This window comes from Electrona antarctica (assembly GCF_951216825.1).
Source record: "Electrona antarctica genome assembly, chromosome: 7".
NCBI classification, from domain to species: Eukaryota; Metazoa; Chordata; class Actinopteri; order Myctophiformes; family Myctophidae; genus Electrona; species Electrona antarctica.
Window position 1 is genome coordinate 17,416,670 of NC_136812.1, and position 19,065 is coordinate 17,435,734.

The following is a 19,065-nucleotide window of genomic DNA, read 5'->3' on the forward strand; positions in this document are numbered from 1 at the left end:
GCTCCTTCCCCCTCCTTCCTCCAAAGTGCCCAACCTCTGTAATCCACTAATACCTGTACACTAGATCCTGATCCCTGAGCACTGTCCTCACAAACCATCAAACAGCAGTGCAGAGGAGCTGATCTCTTGTCCACAGGTTGTCCACCAGGCACCAGCCTCATAACCCATGCTTGTTCAATTATCATTTTTGAATATAGTTTTGATATTATTCACCCCCCTCACTTCCTCACTCCTCCCCCAGCAACATGTCACAACCCTGGTTTTGCCAGTGTGGGGACCTTTACACGGTCACAACCTGAATTACATTAAACCCCTATTAGCGGAGGATTTTACCCTAGAAATCCCTTTTCTTCCTGTGAATACAATTATCCAGCAGTGCCAGTCTTTGTGTGGTTCTGCGCTCCCATCCAGAGCAGCAGGAATCGCGCGACATTGTTCCCCGTGAAAGAGCAACCTAAAGCCCATTGTTAAATGAAGCCATCTCCGTCATGTTTTCCCCTGAATTAGCCGTGATCATTTTTAAATCCCCTGTTCCCTTCACACTCCCCTGGCCATATCAAGCTTTGTTTAAGTCATTTAGATTACCTTCTTCTGTCTCCCCCCCCCACCCCTTATCTCACTAAGCATTTCATAAATCATCAGGGCCTTCATTTTTTCCCTCCCCACCCGCCACCACCCCCTACTCGCTGCAATCTCTCTTTCTCTCTTGCTTGCTCTCACTCTTCTTTCTGGCCCCCCTCCTTCCCTCTCTCCCTCCCTCCCCTCTCTCTCTTGCTGACTGAATCCCAGCCCCCTTTTCTCTCTCGCTCTCACTCTCGCTCTGTCTCTCTCCCTCCTCTCCCTCTCCTCAGCCCAGCTGCCTGTGGAGTTGGACGTGGTCCAGGAACAGGCAGATGGCTCTGTAATTAGAAGTGCATCTCTCCGTTCCCTTTCCACTTCTCCCTGTTAAATCAAATTACAGGAAAAAAAGTCCCTTTTCTGGATTAGCATTCTTCGCAGCATAGCCTCCATTCTCCGTCTCTTCCTCTCTCTCTGTCTTCCTTTCTCCCGTTTTTCTGTCTCTCCACCCCTCCAGTACACGTGAGGAAGAGTAAATGATGGTTGATGGTGTCAGGAAGTGGAGGGCTCCTCATGTCTGTCTTCATTCTATGGCTGTGGAACACATGGGAGTGGAATGTCACCACAGGCACAGCATCCATTTTTGTTAGCTCTAAGTAGAAAGGATTATTGAACACCTTGAGGGACTAATATAAAATGTCCAATGTCATTATAGGAGTCTTTAGAAGCTTTGTCTTGTGTTTGCATGATAAAAATGAACTTCCAATCGACGCCATCGAAAGTGGATTAAATATTGTTGAGTTTATTTTGATGTTATCCGCAGAGACGTGGTGGTGTTGTGGTGGTGTGAGTGTGTGTTGGCTCTCGCAGAATGTGTTGTGTGTGTGTGAGCTGAGACGGTGTGTCTATGGGGAGCGGCTGTAGGCCAGGCAGTGACAGTGCGATGTCACTGGACCCCTGGGAACGAGAGGAAGCACTCACTGTGCACTGGGATTCGAGCCGTTGCTTTTCCCAGCGTGCCATGGTCGCTGTGCTGTCCTCCATAGGCCATGGACGGATGGCCTGCTTGCCTGGTTGCCTGGCAGACTCCCTCGCGCCATCTTGTGGCCTGTCAGAGTATTGTAATTAAATGGAATTTGACATGGATAGGGTGGGCCAGTATTTTTCTGACTTGTTTCCCTCGGTTGTTGTTCAGAGCTATGCGTGAAGGGAAAATATTAGCAATGTGATTCAGAAGAATAAAATATCCAGATCTTGTGTGTATGGAAATTGTGTGCCAACTCTGCGCATTCTTTTCCTGTCTGTTGTTTAGGTGTACGCTTCCACATCTGGTGATGAATATGCTAGGGAGAATGGAGGATATCCTGGTGCCAAGCCTGGAGCTGTTTACCCTGGATCCTTCTACATGCAAGGTAACCTTGCAGTGCTTATTTTACGATATCATTTTTTACAGAGTTTGACCGTGCATTGTTAACCCATTTTGTCCTGAGATCAGATTCTAAAAATGTCTTCTACATCCTGACCGTTTTCTGAAAAAGCTATGTTTCTATGTCAGTGGTTCTTCGATTTTTCAAAAATGGCAGACCTACAAGCTCGTAGCGTGCCACTCGGTGGCGCGCTATGAGCTTGTAGATCTGCTATTTTTCAATAGCTAAAGCATAACATAATGCTAACACCAAAAGGGGTTCCCACCCAAAATGGGTTAATGCTTGCATACTTTTTTAATATGTACTATAACAAATAATATTTGTGCATCTCCAGAGGACCCATGGTCTTCATCAGGCTACTCTGCCATGTTGGGCAACTCCCCTCACATCGGACAGCCAGGCTCCTTCTCTGCTATCAACCCACAAGATAGGATGGTGAGCGAGATTCTTTTTCTGATATTACCGTCTGGTCTTTCACTCACGTCCTCTGACATTGATTTTACCCAGGCTATTTTTTATTCTGATTGTGTGCGTTCCCCTCACATTCTTATCAGTACTAGTTATCTAAATATGGCATTTAGTTTTGTTTAAAAAAATCCACAGAGATCATCATACCATATAATGAAATGGTCGGTAAACGGTTGTGTTGGTACTAGACATGAAGGCACTTGTTTCCCTTCATAGGACTGAAAGTCTGTATCTTTTCTAAGAGGGGTGTGTGCGTTTTCTAATCTAGTTACCTGTGTTCTCTTTCTAGAAGCGTCAACCCCTGCCTCTGTCCCCACAGAACTATCCTTTACATGGCAGTGAGGTCAACGGCTTCCACTCGGCTCCGTCCTCCTACAACCACACATCCCTCAATGGAGATGGCATTATGGGTAAGACCTTTTAATGGCTTTTAACCACTTTAATCCTGGCGTCCCGCTTTTGGGCATGCCATTACAGGCAACATTATCTAAAAAATGGCAGATCTACAAGCTCAATTCCGATGTGCTGTTAGCTTGTAGATCTCCCATTTTTGAACTCCGTAACTCGAGGTCAGTCCATGGTTCATTTTGTACCTAAGACACTAATGAATGAGTTTGTCCGACCAACATAATTTTCCTTGTCTTCATGCAGCGAGCCGAGGTACCACGGCTGGCAGTTCAGGAGATGAGATCGGGAAGGCTCTGGCATCGGTGAGTTTGTTCCCTCTTCCCTCCACAGCTTCATGGTATCTCATTGAAATTCATAGTTTCACTTCCCCAGTGTATGATGTTGTTCATTATGTAGAGGCTTAGTGCTCATTTCATTTTTTTACTTCTTCAGATCTACCCCTCGGACCATAATAGTAACAACTTTTCTTCGGCTCCTTCCACCCCTGGCTCTCCTCAGGGAATTGCAGGTACAATAAGGCCATCCCGAATGCTTGTACAAGGATCACGTCTAGACTCGGGGAAATATGGGCTTCCATTTAGAAGATCTTGGATTTGGTTGTTTTCAATTGTTAATATATCTATATTAATATGCATAATATAGATAGAATATATGTCGTATTTTAAGATTCGTCATTGATCCTTGTGTGGTTTATACTTGATTTGTAAGGAGTGACCTGTGAAAAGATTCATACACTTGATAAATGGATCTGTAGCTCCATCTGCTGTTAGAGTTTAGAATTGTCACTAGTGAACATTATCTGAACCCTCATTAACTGGCTGCTCTTCATCCATTATCTCTGCAGGGGCTCAGTCTCAGTGGCAAAGACCACCCACACCCAACTACGAAGGGCAAACTCATGCACTGGTACAGTCAGACATCTGTCTCAAAATAAATTACTGTTCTTGGTACTTAATGAGGAGAATGCTATTTGAAATAAGCATCTGTCTATATATGATCTATAACTACTCTGTGTTGCTAGTTCTGCAATTGTAGAAACTGCCCGTTCATATTATGTAATATGTTCATAATGTTACTAGTAAGGTTGGGCGTTATTCCAAAATATTCCTATCGGCCACAGTCCGATTTATACTCCGCCACACAGTGGCTCGGGGGGCAACCCTGTCATACATCTAAGTATACATTCGGCTGTATAATATATTCTCCATATCGTTCAACCTTAGTTGCTAGTTATATTTCCCTAAATAAGTAATTGATCATCTGAAACTAGCCGTAATCCTATCAATAAGTGCCTGCATATAAATTGAATTGAGCCAGAAAACAACAAAATGTTGTTAAAAATATTGCTAAACTACATATATTTTGTGCCAATCTAGCAGAATAAAATGGAGGATCGTTTGGAGGAGGTAATCCATGTATTGCGTAGCCATGCCGGGGGCCAGGGCCCAGGTTTGGGGGGCCCTCACTCTGACATGCACAGCCTGCTAAGTGGTGTGTCCTCGGTACATAATGGCCTCGGAGGCCTGTCTCCTGCCTTCTCCAACGCTGGACTGGCCCTCAGCAACAGACACCCGGCCATGGTAAGTGTGTGTGCGTGTGTGTGTGTGTGAGCTTTTACGGCTGTGGGTCTCTGTCAAAATACTGCAGTCATGTGATGTCACGCAAAATAGGAGACCTGGTTCATGTTCTGTCTGCCTTTCTCTGCAGGGAGGGAACCATCACGAGGAGCCCACAGGCCTTCCACCTAGCAGCACCTTGCTGCACGGTCACCATGCCTCTGGACCACCACAGACTGCTGGTCAACCTGAGGGATTTACCAGTGAGTCCTAGCACACCGTTTCTCACCATCTTATTCCACAGTAGTAGCTGTAGTATTTGCTTGGCTCTGCTATTTCCTCTAATCAGGGGACATTGTCATCTTGACTCTTTATCTCAGCCAGAGTCCTCCAGTGACATTTTCTGTTTTGTTTTCGGAAGAAACATTTCAAATGGTAGTGTTAGGGATCAAAGAAATTAACTTTACAAAATACATACACAAATGTGTTTTTCAAAACAATGTTTACCGTACTCCCCGTGTTTGTGTATATATCACACCTTTGCTGATAAATATGGAGGAAATAGCCACTTGTTAGCTGAAATCAAGTTTGCAGCGTCTTGGAAATGGACGACCCTGATGACCGTGTGTGTGTTTTGTTGCTAGATCTTCCCGGTGGTGTAGCCCGTTCCACACACTCCTCTAGCGCTTCAGACATCAAGAGAGAGGACAAGGAGGATGACGAAAACTCATCCGTTGGAGACAAGTCAGAGGAGGAGAAGAAGGAGGTCAAGATGGCACGCAATCGAGCAAGGTATAGTTCCTCGCTCCAATCACTGTTTTGCTTTTAGCTTGTATCATTACATTTGTTTAATCTGTTAAGAGTTAGCAGTTTTTATCCCACATAGGTGGAAATGTTGCTACCCTTACGTTGCGACGTAAAAAAAAACATAGGACCTGCTTGGTTTGATGAGATTTGTATAATATGTGCTTAATTAATATAATTGTTTTCCACTACATTCTGAATCTGAATGTCCCAGGCCATGCTAGCCTAGGTTAGACTTGGTGTTTAACTTTGTTTGACATACCCTCTTACCCCTTATTTCATGTTGTTTACAGAAAAGAGGCGTTGGCCCTCCAGATCCTCTCTAGCCTTTCAGACCAGAAAGATGATGAGTAAGTCTCTCCAATAGGGTTTCAGGTTTTTGCTGTCGGGTAGAAACCGTGTATCTCCATATTTCAACATTTTATGTTTTTTCACCCCCGCCCAATAATTGAATGCACTACTTCGTCATACGACAGTGTCACACAAAAGTAGCAAAAGAGCTGATATACAAGCTCACAACAAGTTGCATCACAGCATGTTCTGAGCTTGTAGACTTGCTATTTTTTGAAAAATCTATTAAGTGATTTAAAAGAGCTTGTGAATAAATGGTTTCCACACGACAGCGACAATGTGCTTTTTGGCTCTTTTCAAATACCACTAAAGGCACATTTTGTTGGTGTAGCTGCTATATGAACATATTGAACTATAAAAATACATTCTCAACATTGTCTGCACTCTTAATTCTTTTCTGCCAGACAATGTATACAACTTGTGGTCGCATTTAGCATTATAAGCACATTGTTGAGATACAAACGTATGTTAACATTTCCAGCTTATGTGGGATACAGGTCAAAGGACAAAGATAACTTGAGGGCAGGATGCTGCTGCCCTTCTCTAAAACATCTCGAGTGTAGCTCCTTACTGTCTTCTCTTCCATTCACTTCATAATACAAGTGGTGGTCAAGTGCAATTTATTTATATAGCACATTTCTCTCATATTTCATCCTTTTTTTTTTTTACGTGTTATTCCCAGTGTGGACGACGAGGACGACGAGGACCTTCCCCCTGAGTTGAAGTTGGAGCGCGAGAAGGAGCGCCGGGTGGCCAACAACGCCCGCGAGCGCCTGCGAGTGAGGGACATCAACGAGGCTTTCAAGGAGCTGGGAAGGATGTGCCAGCTCCACCTGAGCAACGACAAACCTCAGACCAAGCTGCTTATCTTGCATCGAGCTGTCAACGTTATTCTGAACTTGGAACAACAAGTGAGAGGTCAGTCACCACCAAGCCTGAAGACGTATGCTACAATTTACAATTGTAGCAAATGGCTATACTGGTGACTGATCTCTGATTTGTTGTTCCAAGTTGAGGATGACGTTAAGGGCTCTGTGCAGCACAAGCTGTTAGAATATCATTAGGACCGGTTCCTGCTTCCTGCTTCTCTCCCCAGCTCTTCTTCCATATAAGGTAAATTTCATATTTTAACAAACGCGATAATCTCTCTTCTTATTTCAAGAACGTAACCTGAACCCCAAGGCAGCATGTCTGAAGCGTCGCGAGGAAGAGAAGGTGTCCGGAGTGGTGGGAGACGCACCAATGCTCTCAGGAGGCCATCCTAGTCTGGGTGGCGATGGCCACAATCCAGTCAGCCACATGTAACGCCAGGTAGGCATAGTGGTTTTGCTACTTTACCGATGGTACAGGGAGAGACAAATTGAATATTCTGTTTTTGAGAAAACAACCTGGGTACGGGGGATGTGGTTCACCCAAGAAGTCTTAATTTCTATCGTTTACTTACCCGGTGAGGTCTTTCAGTCACGGATATTTTTTGTTTGTAAAATATTCCTTTGCAGTAAATCCCGAATCCAAAAATTAACAAACTTCAAATTTTAACAGCAGCAATGCAAAACAATATGAAAAATCTGTCCATAAACGCAAAAACACTGCTCCTAGTGTGTCCCAAATGTCTTATCATTTTGTATTAAGCTACAGTAAAAACAACAACTTCTTGATTAAAACAAACTTTTAAAACGCTATCCTATCATAGTACCCCTCGCGCTGTTCTTGTGGTACCTCCAAGTCATGTCCTACGTCATGATTCATTCATAAATGTAACCTGGGCCCAGCCCGCCTGCAGTACCAGGTTTTGACCAGTAGGGAGACGACTTCAACGATGTCCAGCTATTCTGGGGGCTTGGTTGAACCCCATGAGCGGCTACTTTAAAAGTTTTTCTTCTTTGGTGATTTGGGATTTACCATTAAGGAATATTTTCAAACTGGCACCGCAGTCACCTACCTAGCTGAACTACTAGAACCCCATGTGCCTGTTCGCCAACTGAGGTCTTCTAATTTAGCCCTGCTAGAGGTCCCTAAGACCAACCTGGTGACTTAAGCCAAATTCAATACCCAAAATCTCGGCCACTCGCTCACTTAAACTCACTCACTCCAGCATGGCGGTGAAATTAAAGACTAAAGACTCCTATACACATCCTTAGCACCCCATGGTTTTGATTCTAAAGATGTGTAAGGCATAATTAAGTACACAATAGAAATAAAGTCATTTCTTGGGTGAACTATCCTTTAACTTGGATCAGTTTTTTGTTTTAAAGCAGTGATTCACAACCTGTGGGTCCGGACCCTCAGTGGGATCTCCAAATGTTTTTGTTTTTTTGGGGAGGGGGGGGTCCCCTAACCTGACTCCACCAGATGGCGGCGGCAGCAGTGAGTTCCTCCTCCTGCTCCCATCTGGTCTCTCTTGGGCAGAGACGATGTATTCAGATCAAATGCTGATCGGAGCGATATGCGGGATCAACGCGAGACTGGTGACATATTGAAGCGCTGCCACAGCGCACATGTAGACACAACCTAACAGGACTACAACTCGAAATTATTACGGAGATATCAGATTTTTGTCCCGCTGCTTCGGGTTCATCGTTTCTGCTTGAGAGAGACCAGATGCAGGCAGGAGGGGGGAACTTGTGAACTCAATACTGCCGCAATCTGGCGGAGTCAGGTTAGGGGTCCCCACCCAGATAACAAAGTGGCAATTTAGGACAATTTAATGCCTTTTTAATACTTCAAAAAATTAACAAAATGTTAACGCAACAATAACAATGCAATGAAATTCAGCATGTTTAAGCGAGCTTCAAATAAGACTGCAATTTTATTCAGTATTGAAGAAACGAAAGGAATGCATTTAATGGCTTCCTATAATCAAACCCTTGGTAAACCTGCAGAGACTTGAAACTTGCTTAATACAACACACTAAGTATCATTGCTCAGTTTTTGTTTGTTATGCAGACTGAATTGAAAAGTCAAGCTGGCAATAGAATCTGGAGAAAAGATTGTTTTATGAATGAAATCCCAATGTCCATGATTTATTAACTTCAAAGGGCAAAATTACCCCGGGTCTTAAACAGGAATTTAGCTGGACGATCGGACCACCCGAGGCATGAATGTTGTAACCGCGACCAGCGACACTTTACTTATGAGCCGTGTATAAAGCTTGTTTTGATTATAAACTAAATCTGGGAACAGAATCCGAGATGAAAGTTTTTTTAAGATTTCGCTTAACATTGAAGTCAACAGTGTAGTCAAGTGTATTTTTTTAAGGACTGGAGAAACTGTAAATCAAATGTAAAATGTTCAGGAAAGTGGTCTGTTTATGTACAGTTTGAATCTGTGAATAAACAATGACATGTCTTGATGCCACTTTGGTCCTATAAAGCTATAGGCATCATATTCACAATATTTTGCTTGAGATTTCCATTTTGTATGGATAGCTGATGTTTGTTCTTTTATTTTACAGATCTGGTGGGATTTCCTTGGCTCTGAGGATGTGGCCTTAACAGATTCTTCCACCCATTATTCTCAGTCTGTGTATGTGTGTGTGTGTAGATATGGACGTGTCTGTGTATTATCCCTTTCAGTTTTGAGATGCACATTCACACAACCTTGTACACACATGCATACTGCCAAAACTGACACAGCCTATTTGCCGCACTCCTGACCATGACTACCAGCTCAAATGTGAAGAACTTTTAGTTGTCTTTTCTTTTTTTATATACATGTAAGAATTTTTTTGGCTTCCATACCATGATGGCACACCAGAGTACGTTTGTCCTGCCACAAATTTGGGACTTCACACACTGCCGCGATATGCTCTGGTGAAAGACAAGAAATATGACAAAAAAACAAACAAATTTAATCAAGGATTTGTGCCTAATTGTTACATGTTTTCTATGAGACATTTAAGCGAATTGCTTTACAAGTGAGGAACATTTATTGTAAGGGATTGCTTATGTGTATGAGCAATTATTTTTTAATGTAGTATGTCATTCCCAGCGTGATGGTACAGTCTTACATATGTTATGTAACCAAGCTCCTGGCTGTGAGGTCGAATTGTCTCTAGCCCACTTTTCCTCCAGGAAAAGGTAAAATGTTGATAATTTGAGCACAGGCTACATGAATGACAGGACCTCTGACATCCAGATAGGGTCTGACAGTCTCTCTGTTTCATCCTACAGGGAATCTGGAGAGTTAGAAGGGGAGGATTTTCTTTGTAAATTAGAGTTGATCCAGTGGTAGAATCAGTCACCTTCAAACTGTTCTTCCTGTTTATTGACCACACACTCTAGTGTTACTCCAGTTCTCCCTTGTCCTGGCTTCAGTTAGTGATAATGCTTTATTTACTAAAGTGTAGGTAGACCAGACAAAGCACAGTTGTATATAATATACTGAAAACTATGGGTGTCAACCGTCAGTGCATTTCAGTTTCTACAAGGCCAACTTATAAACTATTATAACAAATACTGATCAGGTGTACTGTTGTTGCTTTGACTTAGAAAGTGTCTGTGACAACAGACTTGAATCCCATGTTTTATCCCCTTAATCGATAAAAACTTAAAACGATCTTGACTCCATTGATGTAAGGAATCATATCGGCCCACTGTTGTAGAAACAGACAAGCCTTTGCCAAGTAGAGGCTTTGTATTCTTAAAAAGATCATTCCCATTAAGTTACTCAGCCACTCAACTTCCACCTGAGTACGTTTTCCTTGTATCTTCTTACTGAGACAAGTCTGATATGTAAATTCACTTCATCCATACATTACTCCGATATGTTTCATGTTGAGCAAAATGAAATATATATATATAAGAATATATATTTTTTTGTTAGTCTATACATTGTAGATTTCTAAATAACAAAGGCAATATTAGTTTGAAGTTTAGAGTGTATTGTAGATTATCTGAATGAGGGATATTTGACACTTAAATGAATTTGTTCAAAAATGAGCTCAACATTCAACTGTGCTTTGCTCAGGCAGGATGGCGAATGAAAAGGATCAACTTAAGATAATTGTACAAATGTGGTTATCCTTCCCCCCCCCCCATAAGTTAAAGTCACCATTAAAGGTGATATGATGGCCTAAATACAGTTTTAGTTTGTGGAATTAGAATGGAAGTGTATTGTCCCATAACCAGAGGAATTCTTTATTTCCATATGGGGACATGTGGATGGAGTGTGTGTCACCGTCCTTTTGAAGTGTTCTTACTCAAGTGGTGAGGCACCATAAGGCAAATTGTATGGAGGGATTTTTTAAATCTCTTCTAACAGTAATTATGCAACTGGTTTTTTGAATGTAGCTACCATTCAAATGTGTATCGCCTTCATTTTCTGATTTCATATTCCTGGGTTTTGTCAGTACAGTATCATTGTCATTTCATTTCAGTTTTTATTTTATTTTTTTACCGTCTGCATTATTTCAGTGTGCAGCTAACTACAGTATACTGCACATTTGTTTTGGAGGCAGACATTGGTATTTGAGTGTAAGATACAAGAGAATATGGAGATCAAAAACAGTGTTATTGATTGTGATATTGTTCCCATGTTGTCTCCCGTGGTGAAGGATCTTTATCAACTTGTAATCACAGATTCTGTGCGGGTGGGGGTGGGGGTCGAAGAGCCTTTTGTGTGTCCTGTGATCATAGTATTGTTGAAAGATCTAACTTTAATTTGTAGAAAAAGATGGGGAAAAGAAAAAAAAAAACTTAAAATCAATAGTGTGGCCTTTTCATTCTCAAGACTGAAGATGTCATGGTGGGAGAGTGATGATACCTTATCAGTGCCTGAACTTGTATTTTCATTATAAGACAGTTTTATTTTGTAAACCATATCATTTCATTTTATCACAGAGATTGGAGAGGTAACTGTTCATTTCCTTCACCTTCCCCTCTCCTATGCTTTTTCAATTTTCAGGAAGAAGTTTAAAGTGGTATAAAGAGATTTTTCCCCCCAATGTATCTAGTAAAATAAAAAAATGATATGTAGATCTTGTTTAGTTTTTATTCCTTTCTTCTAATTATTCAACTGGATTATGACCATATTGTCCAAACTACTGTTTTTATTTAGGGTCGTGGGTTCAGGTCATGCATTTCTTTTCTATGCCCCCTATTGCTAAACCACTCTACACTACTGGGTTCAAAGGAGATGCTGATTTTTGGCCCGCTTTTTGATACACATTGATGTGTATGTATCGCTTCGGCTTTGAAGTAGGACGCTGTTTTTATTTTTGAGCTGTAGTAACTGGAGCTTGTCATTACTAGCAGCATTTTCAGTTCCCGTGTAACAGAGTACGAGTCCTTTGCTGCGATGGATTTCAGCACATTACGACTTCAATGACAATTTCCTTTTAGACTTTGAGATCTCTACATTTCACTTTTCTGAATGCCATCTCTGGCTTTGACAGTGACTTTTTGTGAGAGGTTTTGAACACTTCTTTCAAAGAGTTGTTTTGAAGTTTTTCTTTTTTTTTTTCTTTTACAAGATGAATATGTACTAAATATTGCAGATTTGTTTGGGGAAGAATGGACATTGAGTATTCTGTAAAACAACCCACAATGACAACCTGTAGCCTACATCCTGTATTATGAGTTATGTGATGGGGGATTTTTTTTGAGTCAGCATTGTTTCTTGACCTGACTCTTGGCATACATTCTTTTTGAAACCTGAAGAAAATATTTGTCCTCATTTAATGACCGAGAGGATGTTTTAGTAACTTGACTAATATTAATGACAGAAAGTGTTTAGTTGATGGGATTCAGCTTTTGTTTTGGAAAAAGAAAGTAATAAAACGACAAAAAAAGCATTTCACCCATCACAATTTTGTTTGAGCTAGAAAATGGGGGGATATTAATATTTGAGTGTTGAAACAAGTACATTCACAGCTACAGATCCTGACATCTTTACACTTGGGGTGAGGACATGATCATGACTACTGTAGTGTCCTCAGAGTGCCTCCAATCCCAGTATCCTTTGTTACTTTGTTTTTATATATAAATATATATATAAAGTAGTTGAGAACTGTCCTGTATATAACAGTAATGTAGCAATAAATGTGCCATTTTTAATAACAGAATTATACATTTTTCAATGTCTGGCTTTTGAATCTTGTATACATAAAAATGAAAATAAAGGAAAACATTGTAATAAAGGGTTTATTATAGTTTGGAAAGTGAATTTGTCCATATTTTCCCTATGATAAATGACCAAACATTACAGCCTCGCATCAGTGCACTATCATTGCACAGTGTATTCTACATTTATTAAAAACTGTAGTTGATAAAGGCTACAGCTACTAACTTAAGAATGACTCAGAGTCGGAGACAAGCATAGTGCTCTCAGAGTCACATACCGGTTATTTCAAGATTGACCATAGATGATATTAAATACCGAATTAAACATTGGCCTAAGATGACCCTGTAGCCTAGTGGTCTAGTGCTGCTTGCCTTGCGCCACCACGTCATTATTTTGATCAGGCATAAGGAGAGACAGTCCGCGGGTCCTGAACAGCCATCTGCCGCGACGAGCCAGATTTGTATGGAGTAACCGAGAGAGACCAGCTAGTAGTAGACAAGCGAAGGTCAGAATGGTTATGAAAATAGTAAACAAAATTGTCGGTGCGAAATACGTCTCCATCCTCCAGACGTGGTGAGTTGAACGGCCGGGTAGCAAGTGTACATTTTCATGCTGAAACCTAATTTAGATCATTTTAGTCCAAAACATGTCAACACGTCCGCCCTTCCATATGACCGAACTAAATAGTTGGCTTAGCTAATGTTAGCTTACAGGCAAGTTGGAAACTGCAGAAAGTAAATGTCATATTACAAAGTTAATATTTGTATGTCGTTTAACGTATGGTATCGAAGCTATTTTTGACACATTTCTTGTTCAAATTGTCAAGAGTTATTGTTTAATAATGAATGTGTAAAGTAAACAGCAATGTCAAATGGTGTGCGCCAACGTTTCTATCTTTTAATGTGTAATACCAACATGCTGTTTGCTAATGTTTTGAGACTGGGAATACTGTTGTATTAGACTGACCCTTCTAAAACATTCGGCTCAGTATGAGCCGTGTGGCACTTTGTTGAGTTCACAATCACATCACCTTGCAGGAGGTGACTGCAATGGCAAGTTCACAGGGCTAGACTAGCTCCTTTCGGAACCCTACGTTAAAGTTTCTGACATTTTGATGACTTTATGTAGGGTTCCTTCTCACCGGATTCAAGCGACATGGGATGCCATCTGATTTCCCCTGACTTAGCCCTGTGCTGCGGTGTGGGTGTCACGCTGACATATTCCAAACGAAGCATATGAACGCTATAGGAGACAACGAACCATCTGACCCCCCCCCGCGAACGGCTCAGAAGCCGTTAAGTATTTTTAATGTTTGTACGACCGTTTTGCCAGCTCTGAAATTCTCTCTTCGGTCCCTCCTTGTTGACATCTCGGTTGGCTAGCTGCGCCTACGAGGCGCGTAGGGAGGCGCTGCTAGCCAACCGAGATGCCGAGAGGCGGTACAATGGGATGTCAACAAGAGAGAATTTCAGAGCTGCCAAAACGGTCGTACAAACATTAAAAATACTTAACGGCTTCTGAGCCGTTCGCGGGGGGGGTCAGATGGTTCGTTGTCTCCTATAGCGTTCATATGCTTCGTTTGGAATATGTCAGCGTGACACCCACACCGCAGCACAGGGCTAAGTCAGGGGAAATCAGATGGCATCCCATGTCGCTTGAAGCCGGTGAGACCGGACCCTACGTGGTAGATCCAAAGGAGCTCAACCCGGGGGTCCGGAGACGGGCTAAGGGCTAGACCTGCACACTGCATTTTGTCTAATACTGTTTATACTGTCAATAAACATTTTGGCAAACAAGCCCTTAATAGACCTACCTTATCAGGTAGCAGGGGGCGAACTCGTAAGAAATCACCAAGATTTGGCTTTTGGTGACTAGTTTTTGAATTTTGGCGTTTTGTTAGGTATTGGTATAAGGTTTTCAAAAAGCTATGCAAACACGTTGGGCGCGCCCCCTAGTGGGCTGTTTGCACAGACTCAAATATTAGATACGTATAGCTATGTTTGTAAACCAAATTAATTGATAAAAATAGATTTGTCAATGGATTCCGTTACTATTGGGTGTGCTAAATAACATACTAAAATCTTAGGAAAAACGAACAACCAGAAAGGCATCGTTTTCATTTTGGCATGGTGTTAGGTATGGGCATAAGGTTTTCGAAAACCATCGCAAACTAATTTGGCTCGCCCCCTAGTGGTCGGTTTGCAATGAAACCACTATTAGATGTGTCAGTATATGGTTGAAACCCCAAATAATTGATAGAAGAGATTTTTCAATGGATTATATTACTATTGGGTGTGCTAAATAACATACAGAATTATTACGAAAAACAAACTAGAAAGGCATCGTTGTCAAGATGGCGTCCACGATGGCTGCCGGGAGCTTAAAATGCATATGGTTTCATTCCAAAGTTGCAAACCGACCACTAGGGGGCGAGCCAAATTAGTTTGCGATGGTTATGACCATACCTAACACCATGCCAACATTCAAAGAGTTACCAAGTGCATAATTTTACATTTTTTTTACATTAATCCCAGTTTATGCAGTTTATGGGCATTTTAGCTCCCGGCAGCCATCACATAAAAAATCATAACAATTATGCACTTGGTAACTGCTTTTTGAATTTTGGCATGTTGTTAGGTATGGTCATAAGGTTTTCAAAAAACATTGCAAACCAATTTGGGTCGCCCCCTAGTGGTCGGTTTGCAATGAAACCATAAACCTTTTAAGCTCCCGGCAGCCATCGTGGACGCCATCTTGAAAACGATGCTTTTCTATTTCTAGTTGTTTGTTTTTTGTAAGAATTTAGTATGTTATTTAGCACACCCAATAGTAACAGAATACCTAACACCATGCAAAAATTAAAAAATGAGTCACCAAAAGCCAAATCTTTACAAGTGCGCCCCCTGCTAAGGGGGGAATGGGTGAAAACAACCTTTTCAGTCAATCAGTACCACGACAAAACTATGTATTTAGCCTATCATAATTCAGAAGGCAAACACGCAGGCAAACACGCAACCTATTCTAAATAGCAATGACACAAGACACCTCAATAAGTATCTTGATGTTTAATTAAGTTTAGCATGTCTCCATAAATCCATATTCAAGCTGTGAGCAGCTCAGCTCACCTCTATCCATAGTTATTTTATATTCCAATTTCCAAGTGGGAATCAAGCTAGGGTGATGAGATTAGGATAGTCTCTCTGTATGTCTTATGTAGGTCAAGTGTATGTCATGCCAGCCCTCATGACAGGGCTGTCACGAATCACGATTACAGATTTTAAGTTCACGATTAATTGTCACTCAAATAATTCCGATTAACGATTTATAATTGTGTTTTTGGCATTGGAACATATGAATAAAAATTGAACTTATTTTTGGCCTTTAGGCTTCTTAATCCAAAAATGCACATGGCAGATATGTCAAATAACTGAAATAATACAAAGATATAGCTTCTCAACTTCAGATGGCTCAGGGGCCACACAATTTCAAAAGTCCAAGGGCCACAAGCTAATAATGTTAGTATTATTTTTGAAATGTTTACAAATGTGTTTTTGTAACGGACTACACAACTAGTCTAAAAAATTAAGAAAACACACAGTAAAAAGCCACATTTCCATCTAGCCGCAATTTGCAACTCTAGATTTTTTTATAATGGGATGAATCTAGAGTTGCAATACCCTCCATTGACTCCCCACTCATCATTTTGCGTTTGCGATCTGCTTGTCTTAAACGACGTTAAACTCACCAACATTGCAGCTGTAGTCCAAGCTTGAATTATTCTCTTTCAATCTGCAAAGCTTGTTTTTCATAAAAATCCCCCGTAGACATGTTATGAGCTACTTTCTGTCAAGAAGAAGAAATGTTGGAGTTTGGAAGCGCTCGTTTTTATTAAGGGGTCGCGCTGCTGCCTCCTGCATTATGTGCAAATGCGAAACAGATGCATGCAGGGACGTTCAGTGACTTACGACGAGCGCTTCCAAACTCCAGCACTTAGAAAAAGAATCACTTGCACAGAATTTCTTGACAGAAAGTAGCTCATAACATGTCTACGGGGGATTTTTATGAAAAACAAGCTTTGCAGATTGAAAGAGAATAATTCAAGCTTGGACTACAGCTGCAATGTTGGTGAGTTTAACGTTGTTTAAGACAAGCAGATCGCAAACGCAAAATGATGAGTGGGGAGTCAATGGAGGGTTTATTGCAACTCTAGATTCATCCCATTATAAAAAAATCTAGAGTTGCAAATTGCGGCTAATTTCCATCTATAAGGCATAATACATTGTTATTAATGATTAAGTTACAAAATGAGTCTTCATTCACAAAATGTGAAGAGAACATTTAATGAACAGATTATCATAGGTGAATAAATAAGTGGTTATTTAACTAGTGGTGCATTCAATTAATCGATATGGCAATATATCGATCGAAACTCCGGACAATAGGTGAATCTATCGAGAGGCTGCTGTATCGATACGGCATGAATTATCTGGGTGATGAATTATCTGGTGTTGACAAATGTACCTCTGTTTAATGTTATCAAAGCCCCCATTGCAAATTGCAATGCACTCCCTTCCCAGACCCCTTGTTAGGATGTTTAGACATTTTATTTGAATTTAAAGATCTCTATGGGCCTGAAAGTGTTTTATTGTATTTGTGCAACATGGTCATTATTTTGAATAAACGTATAATCGATATATATCGTATCATGGCCTCTGTATCGTGATGCATATCTATCGTGAGATTGCAAGCAATATCCACCACTAGTTAATACTCAAATGACATCACTTTCTCTTGGAACAAACAATACTATACCTACAATCTTGTTCAAAACAATGAAAATAACTAATTGTTTTGATTGACCATGATGGGCCGCAGGTACATTAAGCAGGTGCCGCATGTGGCCGCAGGTTGATTAGCACTGGCTTAAAACGTGTCACAAACGTTGCAGGCTTGCTTTTTCTTTTTAGGTATGATGATTTTAGGTCTTGATTGAATGTCATGCCAGCCCTCATGGTCCATACTGACAATGACACCTGTGAGGTGCTCACATTTCTTTAGAAAAACCTGTAGAGCGAATGTGGTCTGACACATTTATGAATCACATTGTTCTCTTTCATATTTTGTTCAGGATACCAAATCTGGTTGGTTGGGGCACTGTCGGTGGAGTGGCACTGGTTCATTTTACAGACTGGAGGCTCTTCCTGGACTTTGTGCCCTACATTAATGGAAAGTTCAAGGATGATGAGTAAAGTCTCACAAGATGATGAATTGTAAGTGAGTTGTTTAATTAAGCAAATATAATATTAAAGGTAGGGTAAGTGATTTTCTTTGGTTAAAATAAGTGTTAAGTGAAGTGTTATGAAGTGTTTGTTCAGTTGCAGGAGTCTCCATGTTTCTTCAGCTCTTTATTGGCCTCAGATCTAAATGGGTTAAACAGAAAATGCATTTTCAGGTCGGGATACCAATTTTATGAAAATGGAATTGATGACAAAGAAATGAGCAGACACTATATACTAGTATGTTTACTATCAGAATATAGTGATTTATCTTCTCAACAACAAACTTTGTTTTAACTAAAAAAATATCAATTGCCCTAAAAAAGGATTTTTTTGTTTCTCAGTTTTATGCTTGAAATCACCCAGCTTTATGCTTGAAATCACCCAACTGCTCATTTTAACCACTATTAGTGTATCTAGTATATGGTGTATATACTGTAGGCCTATTGGGAAATGTCATCTATCTGGAAAAACAAGAGTTAGAAGAATCTGGATCCCCTCAATCCAGTCTGTCATTACTTGCTCAATAAAGACATAGTTTAATGGCATACCATTTCGGTCATGGGCCTTCCTTGACTGAAACCTTGAGCTATTAAACCTTTTCTTTATTGAGCAAGTGACAACAGTGTAGGGGTGTGTTTGGTTAATTTACCTGTGTATACTCCAACACACCCGTCAGAAAGATTTTATCCAAGTGTGCAAGAAGAAACTTTGGATTGTCTTATCTGGAAGAAAAAGTGTGTCAAACTAGGCCTTTTTTTTTGCTGTATGGAAGGACAGTGCTAGTACATCCGTATGCTCTGTGGCTAACAGGGAACCCATCCATTCAAATTCAAAACACTGGAGACTTTTTTTTTTTAAAGCACATTTTATTTTTTAAATGTTCAACGTCCTTTACTTGTACTGATTGTTTCCTGACTTTGTAGCGTAACGTACATTCTAGAGTCACAAACGAGAAGAGATGAGGGATTTGCTTTACAAGTATTTCGAACAACACTGTGTTCATTTGTTGCTCCGGCAGGAGCTGTGTCTCTCTACACAGGGCCTGGATTTGTGGATGAGGGCTTACTCAATGCTGGCTGAAGAGAGATGCCCTGGCCCACCAATCTGCCAATCAAAGCGGGCTCCTTAAGAAGTTGCACTATGGGGCTCTTA

At 40.9% G+C, this 19,065-nt stretch overlaps 1 protein-coding gene across 7 annotated transcripts in view; it reads left to right on the plus strand.

Moving 5' to 3' along the window:
* tcf3b (transcription factor 3b) overlaps window positions 1-12,725 on the plus strand; it is a 29,223-nt gene extending 16,498 nt beyond the window's left edge. For 4 of the 7 annotated variants that reach the window (XM_079506638.1, XM_079506643.1, XM_079506639.1 and 1 more), the window contains 13 exons: window positions 1,871-1,970; window positions 2,320-2,420; window positions 2,743-2,863; window positions 3,105-3,163; window positions 3,294-3,369; window positions 3,706-3,767; window positions 4,238-4,441; window positions 4,569-4,680; window positions 5,062-5,209; window positions 5,515-5,571; window positions 6,255-6,490; window positions 6,735-6,883; window positions 9,027-12,725. In XM_079506638.1, the coding sequence (XP_079362764.1) occupies window positions 1,871-1,970; window positions 2,320-2,420; window positions 2,743-2,863; window positions 3,105-3,163; window positions 3,294-3,369; window positions 3,706-3,767; window positions 4,238-4,441; window positions 4,569-4,680; window positions 5,062-5,209; window positions 5,515-5,571; window positions 6,255-6,490; window positions 6,735-6,877 (1,419 nt within the window). In that variant the 3' untranslated portion in view covers window positions 6,878-6,883; window positions 9,027-12,725. The remainder of the gene's footprint in view (window positions 1-1,870; window positions 1,971-2,319; window positions 2,421-2,742; window positions 2,864-3,104; window positions 3,164-3,293; window positions 3,370-3,705; window positions 3,768-4,237; window positions 4,442-4,568; window positions 4,681-5,061; window positions 5,210-5,514; window positions 5,572-6,254; window positions 6,491-6,734; window positions 6,884-9,026) is intronic. The other 3 variants (XM_079506640.1, XM_079506641.1, XM_079506642.1) reach the window with 3 other exon arrangements.
* Window positions 12,726-19,065: the final 6,340 nt, after the last annotated feature.